This window comes from Heptranchias perlo, chromosome 23 (assembly GCF_035084215.1).
Source record: "Heptranchias perlo isolate sHepPer1 chromosome 23, sHepPer1.hap1, whole genome shotgun sequence".
NCBI lineage: Eukaryota > Metazoa > Chordata > Chondrichthyes > Hexanchiformes > Hexanchidae > Heptranchias > Heptranchias perlo.
In genome coordinates, this window is record NC_090347.1 from 30,811,598 (window position 1) to 30,826,913 (window position 15,316).

At 42.0% G+C, this 15,316-nt stretch overlaps 1 protein-coding gene across 1 annotated transcript in view; it reads right to left on the reverse strand.

The window, feature by feature from the left end:
- tbcd (tubulin folding cofactor D) overlaps positions 1-15,316 on the reverse strand; it is a 259,910-nt gene that overhangs the window by 123,557 nt on the left and 121,037 nt on the right. The window contains exon 15 of the mRNA XM_068004296.1: positions 378-435. Within this exon, the coding sequence (XP_067860397.1) occupies positions 378-435 (58 nt within the window). The remainder of the gene's footprint in view (positions 1-377; positions 436-15,316) is intronic.

Genomic DNA, 15,316 nt, shown 5'->3' on the forward strand with positions numbered 1-15,316 from the left:
TGGAATTGAGGTCGAAGATCAGCCATGATTTTAATGAATGGCAGAGCAGGCTTGAGGGGCTGTATAGCCTACTCCTGCTCCTATTTCTTATGTTTCTTGATTTGATGCAGTATATGCTCTCGGTGGGGGAGATGCCCTCGATTTTGTGATGTCATTCAAACTTATCCATAAAGTCAGTGAAAACTATTCAATGTCATATTACTACAATATAGCCAATCATGTCCCATATTCTAGTCCAACATTAGGTTATATTGCATTATTAATATAAAATAAAATAAAACATAATGAGGTGATATAGATCATTATCACCCTCTTATAAACAGCAGGTTGCATCATTCATGTGTCCCATTGTAACGTGACTCGTGCTAAATACTTACCGAGGCTGCCCTACGACAGTTAACGTTCCGGTCAAATACTGCTGTTATCACCAAGGAACTAAAGAAGAGAAATGTAAAAAAAGTGTGAATTAGAACATCTTTTCAAATTAGACAACCTCTATTTGTTATAGTTAAGTAACAATTATTTCCAGGAACCATATTTTTGGAGAATCATCTAGCAACAAGATAATCAGTTTCACAAAATACAATGGAAACAACAAATACATCTTAGTAACAATGCCAACTAATCAGAAGGATTGATATCTGGATATCACAATAATTCAAGCTGATTCTGTACAAGACATTTTTTCCCTTTATATAAAAAAAAGAGAAAGAAGAGGATTACAGCTGATATCAAAACTATGGGACTCATTTTTGTTACACTAAAACTCTATTCAGTCTTCCAATATTATAACAGTATCAAATATTGAGACCATAAGCTACTGTTATAAATATCCAATAAGCACTTTGAAAGGTGGAAAGAAATTTACCACACAGATCCTGGCCTCAAGATTGGAATTTATGCCAGTGGTTTGACCCAAACAATCTCTAGATTTCAATGTTAGTTTTTTTTTGTTTGTAGTATGCTGTCAGCCAGCATTAATATTTACTTTTCAGAACACATTTCTATCATGGAATATAATCTATGTGATCATGGCAAATGCTGCTTTCTATGGAGAGAGGCCCAACAATTAAATTACAAAACACTGTATGTCAAAATAGAATGGGACGTGAAGTGGTTTTAGGACACATGTATTGTGTGAAGTACGAAGTACAAAGTCCAGAATGGAGGAGGGTAGAAAATTGTTACATTGTGAATGCTACACGCATTATTGATATTGCTAGCAGCTTGCTTATTCTTTGAATTAACCCCACAAACTGATATAAGACCAAATTGGATCTAACTATGTAAGGTTTCTACCAAGGCAGAATCCACCAAGATAATCTGAGATACAAGGCTTTTTGAATGAATACTGTGATAACAGCTTAGTTTTAATGGCCTTTTGAATTACCTGGCACCAAAGACTACAAAGGTGGTTATCAACACTAAAATTCTGTCAGAGGCTTTGTTGCCAAACTGGTTATAAAATCATGAACTCAGCAGAGGGTTGGTAAAAGAGACCGGAATTGGCTTAGAGGCAGCCGACAGAATTTATCCACCCTTGACGACATTGTTAACTAGTCGGTAGTCTTCAGATGTTGTCTGTCTGCCTGATCTCGGTGGTTTTCAACTTTTTCAGGCAAGACCCAACCAAAAACTTTTATAGTTTCTTGCACACTTCCAGATATAAATAAAAATCATTCAAGATGTTCTGTGCTTGAATCAACTATGGAGTAAGAGAGCATTATACAACACATATAAACACAATTGCTGCAGAATACAACAGCATTCTGCAGCAATTAATTATGGCTCCTTATTTATGACACTAAAATGACTGTTAATGCCTGTCAATGTTTTGTGCATTGAAAAGTAGATAATTTTCACGTGCAGTTCTGAAATGAAACAAATTTGTATGTGTTGTATCACAAACACTAATATATGGTGCTTCTTCATATTTCTTCTAACATAATTAAATGTAAATAATGTTTTTAAGTCCACAATAAAGGAACAATCCACAGAGCACCTACTGGTTCTCATTTGTATTGTGCAAGGCAGCAGCATATCATTAGAATGAAGTAGGAAACATCACTGGTTGAGAAAAGACAGATTAGGAAATGTGGGGACCAAAAATGCCAAGCTAAGAACAGCATACCAGCCAATGTTAACCACTCAATAACAGCAATTTACAGACGTATTTTACTTCTCTCTCTCAACCCCACGCTTTGAGAATTATGCCTTACCTGATCAGGATGGTGAATCATAAGATTCATAACAGCACAGAAGGAGGCCATTCGGTCCATCGTGCCTATGCTGGCTCTTTGAAAAAGGTATCCAATTAGTCCCATTCCCCTGCTCTTTCCCTATAGCCCTACAAATTTTTCCTCAAGTGTATATCCAATTCCCTTTTGAAAGTTACTATTGAAACTGTTCCCACCATCCTTCCACTGGAATCTCAGCGAAAGGTTGGCTGTATTATAGCTCTAGAGTTCTTGTGCATGTCTGGAGCACAACTGGTTTAGCTATCCATTACCAGATCAGGCTGGACCACATCAAGCACTATTGAGCATTACTCTCCTCTGCCAAAACAACCCACTACTCCAGGATCATCTTTTCTCCACTACCAATTGTCTCCTTAAATGGATCTCCCCTGCCCGTTCCACCCTCACCTCTAACAACAAATGTGAAGAGCTCATTGACTTCTCGGTCACTAAGACTGAGATCATGTGTTCACTGCCTCTGCCGTATTCTTCCCTTCACTTTGCCCAACAAGCCAAACCTTCCCACAGGCTTTTGCCTGCCCTATTGCTGAATCCGCATCTCTCTCTAGTTTTTCTTCCATTTCCCCTCACACCCCATTCGTTTCATATCGTCCATAAGACCCACATCCTGCTCCCTTCACCTCATTTAACAGGTGTCAGCTGTGGCTCAGAAGTGGCCTCTGAGTCAGACGGTTGTGGGTTCAAGTCCCATTCCAGAGATTTGAGCACAAAAACTAGGCCGACACTCCAGTGCAGTACTGAGGGAGTTCAGTGCTGTCGGAGGTGCCATCTTTCAGGTGAAACATTAAACTATGTCCAGTCTGCCCTCTCAGATGTGCATGGAAGATCCCATGGCACTATTTCAGAAAAGAGCATGGGAGTTCTCCCTATTTATCCCTCAACCATCACTATCTGGTCATTATCACATTGCTCTTTGTGGGTCCTTGCTGTGTGACTGTATCCTCAGATGCAGTTGGGTCAGAGAGAAGATCTGTACCCAGCCACAGAAGACTTGGCAAGTGGAAGGAAATGCTTAGCCAGTCCTTGGAGAAGGATAAAGCGGGACTGATATTGCCTGGGTCCAGACAAACCTCTTACAAAGAGCATAATGACAAGATATTCACAGCGCTGAAAATGACAATGCATTAATACCGTTCAGGGTGCGGTGATGTTATGACAGCAACAACTGCATTTATATAGCGCATTTAGTATGGAAAAACGTGCCAAAGCGTTTCACAGTGGAACCAAGCGAGCTGGACAATGGAAGAGAGGCATTGGAGGAGGTTGGTGTGGTTGACTGTGTTAAAGGCTACAGAGAGGTCAAGGTAGAGGACATTGCACCATGTCAGAGAATGTCATTTGTGACTTTGATTCGGGCTGTCCCAGTGCTGTGGCTGCCACGTTTCCTAAGTTACAACAGTGACTACACTTCAAAACTACTTCATTGGCTGTAAAAGCACTTTGGGCCGACATGAGGTTGTGAAAGGCGCTATACAAATACAAATCTTTTCTTCTTTTTAAACTTCTGATTACCCAGCTTCCCTTTCTAGCTAGTTGACACTGTAATCCCTCTCCTCAGGTACTGTCCCCCTCCCTTTAAAACAATCAACACCCCCCATCGCCTCAAAAAAACCACTTTCTATTCCTCTGTCCTTGCAAACTAACCCCCCTCCCCCATCTCCAATTATTCTTTCCTCTCCAAAGTCCTTGAACAAGTTGCTGCCTCCCAAATCTTTCCTGCAACTCAATTTAAACCCTTCCAATCAGGTATCCACCCCTGCCACAGCACTGGGACAGCCCGAATCAAAGTCACAAATGACATTCTCTGACATGGTGCAATGTCCTCTACCTTGACCTCTCTGTAGCCTTTAACACAGTCAACCACACCAACCTCCTCCAATGCCTCTCTTCCATTGTCCAGCTCGCTTGGTTCCACTGTGAAACGCTTTGGCACATTTTTCCATACTAAATGCGCTATATAAATGCAGTTGTTGCTGTCATAACATCACCGCACCCTGAACGGTATTAATGCATTGTCATTTTCAGCGCTGTGAATATCTTGTCATTATACTCTTTGTAAGAGGTTTGTCTGGACCCAGGCAATATCAGTCCCGCTTTATCCTTCTCCAAGGACTGGCTAAGCATTTCCTTCCACTTGCCAAGTCTTCTGTGGCTGGGTACAGATCTTCTCTCTGACCCAACTGCATCTGAGGATACAGTCACAAGTTTGGAGAGGAGCTGTGGTACACAGGACACCTCCAAATTATTCACAATAAAGCACAACCAATAAAGTGCCTGAGAAGAATATAGGTCCTTGAAAGCTTGAGTGCATCTCACTCTCTAACCGGTACTGAATACCAGTGAGGATGATGGTTCCTCTGGGAAGTACAGCCAGAGCCAAGCCCACGGCATCATGGGTTGCTCAGCTTTACAGGGGGGAAGGAGGAAGGTCAGGAAAGTAATAGTGATAGGGGATTCAATAGTTAGGGGAACAGACAGGCATTTCTGCGGCTGCAGACGTGTTTCTAGGATCGTATGTTGCCTTCCTGGTGCCAGGGTCAAGGATGTCACTGAGCGGCTGCAGGACATTCTCTGAGGGGGAAGGATGAACAGCCAGAGGTTGTGGTCCATATCGATACCAATGACATAGGTGGAAAGAGGGATAAAGTCCCACAGGCAGATTTTAGGGAGCTAGGAAAGAGATTAATAAGCAGGACCTCAAAGGTAGTAATCTCCAGATTACTCCGGGTGCCATGCGCTAGTGAGTACAGAAATAGGAGGACAGTGCAGATGAATGTGTGGCTGGAAAGATGGTGCAGGAGGGAGGGCTTTAGATTCCTGAGGCATTAGGAGCAGTTCTGGCGGAGGTGCAACCTGTACAAGCCAGACGGATTGCACCTCAACAGGACCGGCACTAATATCCTCGCGGTGAGGTTTGTTAGTTCCATTGGGGAGAATTTAAACTAGCTTGGCAGGGGGATGGAAACCTGAGGGTAGATTGAGAGGGAGCGAAGCAGAGCTGGAAATGAAAAGGCAGAAAATTAGTAAGTGAGTTTGGAAGGCAGAGGAAACAAAGGTCAGATAATTGACAACAAAAGAGTTTGGCAATGCTTAATGCTATATACTTCAATGCATGGAGTCTAGTGAATAAGGCAGATGAGCCGAGGGCACAGATAGACACGTAGAAGTATGATATCATAGCTATTACTGAAACATGGCTTAAAGAATGGCAGCTGGTTACAGGGTTTTCAGACAAGATAGAGGGGGATAAAAAAGGATGGGGGATCACAATATTGGTTAAAGAAACAATTAAAGCTGTGAGGAGGGATGGTATGCTAGAAGGATCATCAAATGAGGCCCTTTGGGTTGAACTGAAAAACAAAAAAGGGGCAATCATGCTGTTGGGAGTGTACTATAGACCCTCAAACAGTCAGAGGGAGATAGAAAAGCAATTATGTAGGCAAATTTCTGAGAAGTGCAAAAATTTATAGGGCAGTAATAGTATGGGATTTCAACTACCCTAATATCCCTACCCTGGGATACAATCAGTGTGAAAGGTATGGCGGGCAGAATTCTTAAAATGCATTCAGGAGAACCTTTTTAGCCAGTATGTAGCAAGCCCAACAAGAGAGGGAACAGTTCTGGACTTAGTTTTAGAGAATGAAGCTGGGCAGGTAGAAGGGGTATCAGTGGGAGAGCATTTTGGTGGTAGTGATCAGAATTCAGTTATAGATTTAGCGTAGTTATGGAAAAGGACAAAGATAGAACAGGAGTAAAAGTTCTCAATTGGGGAAAGGCCAATTTTACTAAGCTGAGATGTGATTTAGCAAAAGTGGACTAGAAACAGTTACTTGAAAGTAAATCAGTGTCAGAGCAGTGGGAGGCATTCAAGGAGGAGATAGTGAGGGTTCAGAGCAAATATGTTCCCACAAAGAAAAAGGGTGGGACTCCCAAATCTAGAGCCTCCTGGATGTCAAGGAGCATACAGGGTAGGATAAGGCAAAAAAGGGAATCTTATGTCAGATACTAAGAGCTCAATACTGCAGAAAGTCTACAGGAGTATAGAAAGTACAGAGGTGAAATTAAAAAGGAAATTAGGAAAGCAAAGAGAGGGCATGAAAATATATTGGCAAGTAAAATTAAGGAAAACCCAAAGATGTTTTATAAATTCATAAAAAGCAAGAGGATAACTAAGGAAAGAGTAGGACCTATTAGAGACCAAAAAGGTAACCTTTGCGTGGAGGCGGAAGACGTGGGTATGGTTCTTAATGAATACTTTGCGTCTGTCTTCACAAAAGAGGGGGACGATGCAGACATTGTAGTTAAGGAGGAGGTGTGTGAAATATTGGATGGGATAAACATAGTGAGAGAGGAAATATTATGGGGTTTAGCATCATTGAAAATAGATAAATCGCCAGGCCCAGCTGAAACGTATCCCAGACTGTTAAGAGAAACAAGGGAGGAAATAGCGGAGGCTCTGACCAATCCTCTCTAGCAACAGGCATAGTGCTGGCGGACTGCTAACGTTGTACCATTGTTTAAAAAGGGAAAAAGGGATAGAACGAGTAATTACAGGCCATTCAGCCTAACTTTGATGGCAGGCAAATTATTGGAAATAATTCTGAGGGACAGTATTAATCGTCATTTAGAAAGGCACGGATTAGAACCATCCCATCAAAAAACTATCCAACTGTTGGCGCACCTACTGAATATATCGTGCACACAGACAATATGTCTTTCTCCAGTCAGAGACTATTTTTTTGATCTGGCTCAACTACAGTACATTTTCTCAAATATTAGATATGTATAAAGAAAAAATCTCCTCCATGGCCCAAAGTCTTTCAAGTAGGAGGGGCTTTGCTTTACTTTACACTGAAAAATCGCCTCCATCTTCCACTTCCCCTTTAAAAAACTAAGCTTGGTTTTAAATGAGACTTGATGTTTTAAAGAAACACTTGGTTCCTCTTTCATGATGTAGCGACATGTCTTAACTTGTTATCAGACTTGTAGTACTTGTTCAGCAACTGAAAGTAAATACAATAGCTGTGTTTTTTTTTGCATTTCTAAAACACCATGTGTAGTTTTCCATTTCACCACCTTATTGTGTTTATTTTCTGGGAAGCCTATTAGTTACAAATATGCAGGATAAAGAATATGAAATGAACAGGTTGTTTATCTGGGTGTAAAGCTACAAAGAAATATTTGGGTCTGGCTCAAAGGTGTAGAATGTTGAATTTCCAACTTAAGAGTGTTAAAAGTTCAACCTTAGACTCCACTGACAAGTAAATGCCCGTTTTCATTCAACTAGTTTTGCGAGTCCCTGGCCAGGCGGACAACTGCACTGTAGCAGTGTTCAATCTCAAAAGGATATTTTAAAAATGGCATTTTGGAGCTGATCCTCCCAGGGACCGCCAGTCTCCTTTAAGACCCACCAGAAATGCATACCATCCCATGTGAATGCGATCAAGGGGGTGTGGCCAGTCCCTCCGACCCATTCCCCTCCATTTCTAACCCAACCCCAACCCCCACCCCCCACCCCCAAAAATTATTAATACCACCAGGCTCCACAGACCAAGAAGGTCTTACTTCGACTTTCCTAAACATCTGCGGAGGTAGAGGCTACAGCAGGTATATCTGAGGCAAACAGATTGTAGGTGGCCCTTTTTTGTATATATACTGGAGGTTGGTGTTTCTTTATATCATCGTCTTTATAGTACTTTGGGGATTGAGTTAGGACATTTCCTACTACTTTTACTAAACTATGCTGAAAGTACTGCTTAGCACTCTAGACACTGATTTCCCTATGGGAATACCTTTATTTTTGCATTATTAAGAGGAGGTGGGTTAGGACATGCAAGAGGCAAGATTAAAGGTTCTTAGCTTCTATGATGCCTGAATCTGTCTCTTCCCTACACATGGCACTCAGTCACCCACTTAGACTTTCCTGAGCGTCAGATGGCTACACTTCCCCATCGAAGGTTTCCGGGGAAATGTGCCAACTACTGAAAACCTGCAGCCCATTACCACTCGAAGTGCAATATTGTCTGTACCAATCAAATTAAGAATGCCCCTTAAACTCCTTTGCACCTTGGTCCATTCAGGCACTTTAGTCAGTCAGCAGTTTACCACTGCATCAAGAGGCTCAGTGATGCTCTCTTCAGGAGGACTGGTCAATTCATTTCCATCCCAATGGAATCAGAGAAGCAAAGAGAGAGAGAGGGCTATCTAGTTCTAGTTGGCTTCTCACAGATGTAGGGAGTAGGTGACAGAACTCATGTGCCACTCAATGCCCCCTAAAGAAAGTCCCCTCTATTTTACGACCAGAAAGGGCTTCCATTCCAATAATGGGCTAATCACTTGATCCTACATTTCAGGGCCAGATAACCGGGAAGCTGCCCTGCCTCTTTCATAATGCGACAAACCACCATTCCAGCCCACATGACTCAAGGGCATGGTGGTTAATTGATAACAAGGGCTATTCCCTGCAGTCATCGCTGATGACTCCATTGAGGCTTCCAGACAGCTATAATGAGGCCCATGTACCCATAAGAAATATCACAGAACATACTGTAGGCAATCTGAAGTCTAATTTTGTGTGACTGGATAAATCTAGTAAAGCACTGCAGTACAGCCCAGCCAGAATCTCCAGCGTCATCGTAGTATGGTGTGTGCTTCATAACACCGCCATGAAGAAAGGTTGCTGCTTCCGGAACCTGAACGTGATGATGATGTTGACGACGGGAGGACAAACTTGCAGCCCCATATAGCACGAGTAGGATGAGCAGGAAGGAGAGGATTTTGAATACCTCTATTAAATCTCCTCTCAACCTTCTCTGTTCCAAGGAGAACAACCCCAGCTTCTCCAGCCTATCCACGTAACTAAGTCCCTCATCCCTGAAATCATTCTAGTAAATCTCTTCTGCACCCTCTCTAAGGCCTTCACATCTTTCCTAAAGTGCGGTGCCTAACTGGACACAATACTCCAGTTGTGGCTGAACCAGTGTGTTTTATAAAAGTTCATCATGACTTCCTTGCTTTTGTACTCTATGCCTCTATTTATAAAACCCAGGATCCCGTATGCTTTTTAACCGCTTTCTTAACCTGCCCTGCCACCTTCAATGATTTGTGTACATATACTCCCCGATCTCTCTTTAACTGTACCCCTTTTAGAATTCTGCCCTTTAGTTTATATTACCTCCCCTCATTTGTCCTACGGAAATGTATCACCTCACATTTTTCTGCGTTAAATTTCATCTACCACGTGTCCACCTATGCCACCAGCCTGACTATATCCTCTTGAAGTCTATCACTATCCTCCTCACTATTCACTACACTTCCAAGTTTTGTCATCTGCAAATTTGGAAATTGTGCCCTGTGCACCCAAGTCTAAATCATTAGTAAAAATCAAGAAACGCAGTGGTCCCAGTACCCACCCCTGGGGAACACCACTGTACACCTCCCTCCAGTCCAAAAAACAACCATTCACCACAACTCTCAGTTACCTGTTACTTAGCCAATTCTGTAACCATGCTGCTACTGCCCCTTTTATTCCATGAGCTTCAATCATGATGACAAGCCTATTATGCAGCACTTTATCAAACACCTTTTGAAAGCCCATATACACGTCAACTGCATTGCCCTCATCTACCCTCTCTGTTATCTTAAAGACAGATGCAAAGTACTCATTTAGTACCTCAGCCGTGCCCTCTGCCTCCATGAGTAGATCTCCTTTTTGGTCCCTAATCTGCCCCACCCCGCCTCTTACTACCCGTTTACTGTTTACATGCCTATAGAAGACTTTTGCATTCCCTTTTATGTTGGCTGCCAGTCTATTCTCATACTCTGTCTTGGCCCCTCTTATTTCCTTTCTCACTTCCCCTCTGAACTTTCTTTCTATAAAAATAACGGCCGACTCACCAGAATAAAGTCACTTCACATCTGCCTATTCTACACCTCCTAAACCCTCAAAAAGTCCCTCATTATCCAAGATTTCTGCCAATTCCTTCCTCATCATTAGACAGAAGTTTACATTTTCCCTGCTATTATCGAACTGCCAAAAGTTGAAAGCATACGTAGAAATGAACTTACAACTCTGTGATCAAGCAGTGTCTATTTTAAACAACATTCACCAGAAAGTGTCACAAAAATTTATTCCCACTATCTACAACTAAATCTTAAAGAAAGAAAAGGAAGGAAATAAAAAGAACTTGCATTTATATAGCACCTTTCACAACTTCAGGACATTGTAAAACGCTTCACAGCAAACGAAGTACTTTTGAATTGTAGTCACTGTTGTAATGTAGGCAATGCCATGGCCCACTAACTTAGTTTTTCTAGCTTCTAAGCTATTATTCATATGAATTGCATCCTGAGTAAGATGAGGTTCAGCAGTGGGTACCTGGTATGGTTTCCCTGAACCCTTAGAGATGAAATGACTCTCATCTAAGGGTAGCCGCTGTCCCAGAGGGACCAGCTTCAGGCAGCCTTTCTCTTTAGGTGCCGGGCCCACGTCTGGTGCTTCCTTCTGTAAAAGTATTGGAGGGGCCATTAAGAAAGCAGGCTCACTCTCCAGAGAGAGAACAACATCTTCGCCCATTCCTTGTAGTCCACTGGTACAGGCTCAGCGGTGCTACTGGTCAATGTCAACACACACCAAGTAGTCCCAATCAACTTGTGCTAGACCTTTAACAATGTCCTGCTGAAAGCATATGTGATAGCAATGATGTCTGCACTTTGAAAGCCACCAATGTTCTTTGAAGCTCTTCTCAACATCTTGTTGCCACAGCAATCTCCCAAGCTTTCACCATTCCCAAGGTGTTCTGCAGGTCATGAGATAATTCATGCAATATGCTGCAGTTGTGGGTAGCGGACTCCTCCTACTTATCTGTCATCTAAAACCATCGGTGTCAAAACCAGCTCCACTGTCTCCACATGAGATCTATGCTGCCTAATCATTGCTCCTTTGAAGACTGGACCCCAGAGATCAGGATTTCTGGATCCTTAGCCAAGACAAGGGCAGCTGCCTCTCTTCCCCCCTCCATTGGAGAAATGGTCCTATCCCTTTTTTCCACTCCCAGGTCTTGATTCTGACTAGTGTTCAGAGCTTCACCTGACGACCATCCTTCTGACTTGCTAAGTACTTTCTTGAGAGTAGATGTCTGTGCCGCTGCTTACATAAGTAAGACGCCATGACAGAGTTGGTGAGGAAGTGACAGGAATGGCCGATCTACGAGTGCCAGCGGCTGTTTCTCTGGACAGGCCCAGATGGTCATCAGGATGAATGGCCTCTTTCTGCAAGGTACCTCTATGACATGAAATATAGAGACACTTACTTACCAGTGCAAACAGTAGGGATGGACAATAAATGCTGGCCTTGCCAGCGACGCCCAGATCCCATGAATGAATTTAAAAAAAAGCGACATTGCCCCTCGAAGAATTAATTACTGAGTGTTCGGGTATAGAAATATTTTGAGAAAGCACATGAAGCTGAGGAGTCCTGATGTGGTATTTTTCTGGCACTAGATTTGGGCCAAACTTTCCGCTAGAGGGATAGAAGGCCTGTGATTGGCAGGGGTACTTTCCCCATATAAGCACATGCAGCCCATGGTGATGAGAGTTGGAGATGCCTTATCCCATTAAATGAAGAACTGTCCTTGAAAACTAGCAGCCACCCCTTTGGCAGGCAAACTACGGGGCACGTATTGCTGTCCTGATTTGGGACATATATCGCCGTTCTTCATTGTCACTGGGTCAAAATCCTGGAAGTCCCTAACTAACAGTATTGTGGAAGCACCTTCAGAATGATAGTTTGGATACAGAACATTTTGGGTAATAATCCCAACTTGTTTTTGATTCTTTATTTGGACTGGAACTGGACATCTTTTTCAGTGACTGGGCATAAATTTTGGAATCAGACTCTTTGCTTCCTGGGTGTCCAGAGTTTCATCAGGAATAAAAAAAAGCTGGTTTTAATGGGTCAGATAAGTACATGTTCACTTGATCAACATTATTATAAACTGCTTTGTCATTGTTTGGCACTTTTAATCTTTATTGCAATATTCAGAGAAAAATTGGAGTAGAGCTTATATTTATTAATGACGGTCAAAAATCAATCTGCACAGATTCCAACAAACTATGCTAATCAGCTTTTCAAATAACCAATCTTGAAGACTAAAAATATCAAATAAAGATATTTGAAAGATTTGAAAGATCAAAGAATCCTTTAACATTTACTGTATGCTGAAAAAAAAACCTTTTAAAATGGTGCCTGTAAAATCTTCCAAGGAAGTGAATCTTAGTATTCTTAATGTGGAAAGATACATAGCTCAAAGCAACATTGCAAATTTTCTTATTCTGTAGACATACAATCTTGCCTTCCAGCCAGTTATCTCTGGCTTGTAGTTTTAATTCCAAGTTCAATACACACCCTGATTTCTTCTAACCACAAATAACACAACACCCCAGGGAAGATGAAACTATCTATATCTGCACGCACTGTGCATTTTATCTCACTATGCAAAACCAGTATTCTTGATCCACTGGCTTTATATTTGTCATTTGTTGTTGTCTAACAAATGTATGCCATGTGCAACGAAATGAACTTAATGAAATCTAGAAGACAATGAACACACAGCTTGCAGGTCAATAGTTCAGAACCAATTTTGTGTTGATCAGGTTACCCCACAAGAAAAAGCTAAAATTAAAATCGCTGTGTTTTTTAAATCTAAGAGCTAGATTATAATCGTAGTTAGAATCATAGAATGTTACAGCGTGGAAGGAGGCCATTTGGCCCATCGAGCCCATGCCGGCTCTTTGTAAGAGCAATCCAGTTAGTCCCATTCCCCCATAGCCCTCCAAAAATTTTTCCCTTTGAGTATTTGTCCAATCTCTTTTTGAAAGCCACAATTGAATCTGCTTCCACCACCTTTTCAGGCAGCGCATTCCAGATCATAACTACTCGCTGCGCAAGAACGTTTATCCTCATATCGCCTTTGGTTCTTTCGCCAATCACCTTAAATCTGTGTCCTCTGGTTCTTGACTCTTCCGCCAATGGGAACAGTTTCTCTTTACTTACTTTATCTAAACCCTTCATGATTTTGAACACTTCTATCAAATCTCCTCTTAACCTTCTCTGCTCTAAGGAGAACAATTCAGCTTCTCCAGTCTATCCTGGTAACTGAAGTCCCTCATCCCTGAAACCATTCTAGGAAATCTTTTCTGCTCTCTCAAAGGCCTTAACGTCCTTCCTAAAGTGCGGTGCCCAGAATTGGACATAATACTCCAGCTGTGGCCGAACCAGCGTTTTACAAAGGTTCAACGTAACTTCCTTGCTTTTGTACTCTATGCCTCTATTTATAAAGCCCAGGGTCTCGTATGCTTTTTTAACCGCTTTCTCAACCTGTCCTGCCACCTTCAACGACCTGTGCACATATATCCCCAGGTCTCTCTGTTCCTGCACTCTTTAGAATTGTACCATTTAGTTTATATTGCCTCTCCTCATTCTTCCTACCAAAATGTATCACTTTGCACATCTCTGCATTAAATTTCATCTGCCATGTGCCCATCCATTCCACCAGCCTATGTACCTTGAAGTCTATTATTATCCTTCTCACTGTTTACTACATTTCCAAGTTTTGTATCATGTGCAAATTTTGAAATTGTGCCCTGTACATCCAAGTCCAAGTCCAAGTCCAAGTCTTAAATATATATCAAAAAAGCAATGGTCCTAATTCCGACCCATGGGGAACACCACTATACACCTTCTTCCAGTCCAAAAAACATCCTTTCACCACTACTCTCTGTTTCCTGTCACTTAGCCAATTTCGTATCCTTGTGCCACTGCCCCTTTAATTCCATGGGCTTCAACTTTGCTGACAAGCCTATTATGTGGCACTTTATCAAACACCTTTTGAAAGCCCATATACACATCAAACGCATTACCCTCATCAAAAAACTCAATCAAGTTAGTTAAACACGATTTGCCTTTAACAAATCAGTGCTGGTTTTCCTTTATTAATCCACACTTGTCCAAGTGACTATTAATTTTGTCCCAGATTATCGATGGTAAAAGTTTCCCTACCACCGAGGTTAAACTGATTGGCCTGTAGTTGATGGGTATATCCTTACACCCTTTTTTGAACAAGGATGTAACATTTGCAATTATCCAGTCCTCTGGCACCACCCCCATATCTCAGGAGGATTGGAAGATTATGTCCAGCATCCCTGCAATTTTCACCCTTACTTCCCTCAGCAACTGAGAATGCATCCCATCTGGACTGGGTGATCTATCTACTTTAAGTACAGTCAGCCTTTCTAGTACCTCTTCTTCATCAGTTACCTGAACAAAAAAGTTAAACAATGAAATAATGGGCAGAATCAAGGCAATTACCAAACTGGGAAAGAGAAAATAATAGTACCGGATAGCAACAAGGTACTCCAATGAATTATACCATGGAGTGGTAGGCTGCCTGTGAATCTTCATCTTGACCAAGCTGTCAGGGAAGGTAAGGCACTTCACTACAGGAAGAGGGAAGTCACACAACCCGAAGTACTGGGAGTGGAATCTGTAGCAAAAGCCAAAGACAATGACTTTGGTCTTTCAGATGTTGAGCTGGAGGAAGTTTTGGATGATGTCAGACAAGCAATCTGACAGCACAGAAACAGTTGAGAGGTAAAGGGAAATGGTGGAGAGGAAGAGTTGGGTGCCAACAGTAGATATGTGGAAGCTAACTCCATGCCTGCAGATGATGTAGCTGAGGGGCAGCACTCAGATGGAGTACGGAGGGGGGCTGAGAATATATCCTTTGGGGACTCTAGAAGTGACAATGTCAGGTTAGAACAGAAGCTATTGCTGGAGATGTGCTGTGTAGGAATGGAACAATATAAAATTAGTCTTTGAGTAATAGTGGAATTTGCTAAATATTCAGTTGCATCATTAATTTGAGTAGAAGTTAGCCCACAAGGTTTTGCAGGCGGACGTAGCAAGAGCCTTATAAATTTTTGCAAATCGGGTTCTCGTTATGTCAATAGGACCCCGATGCAATTTTAACCAGTGCCTAGTGGGGACATCATCACTCCTT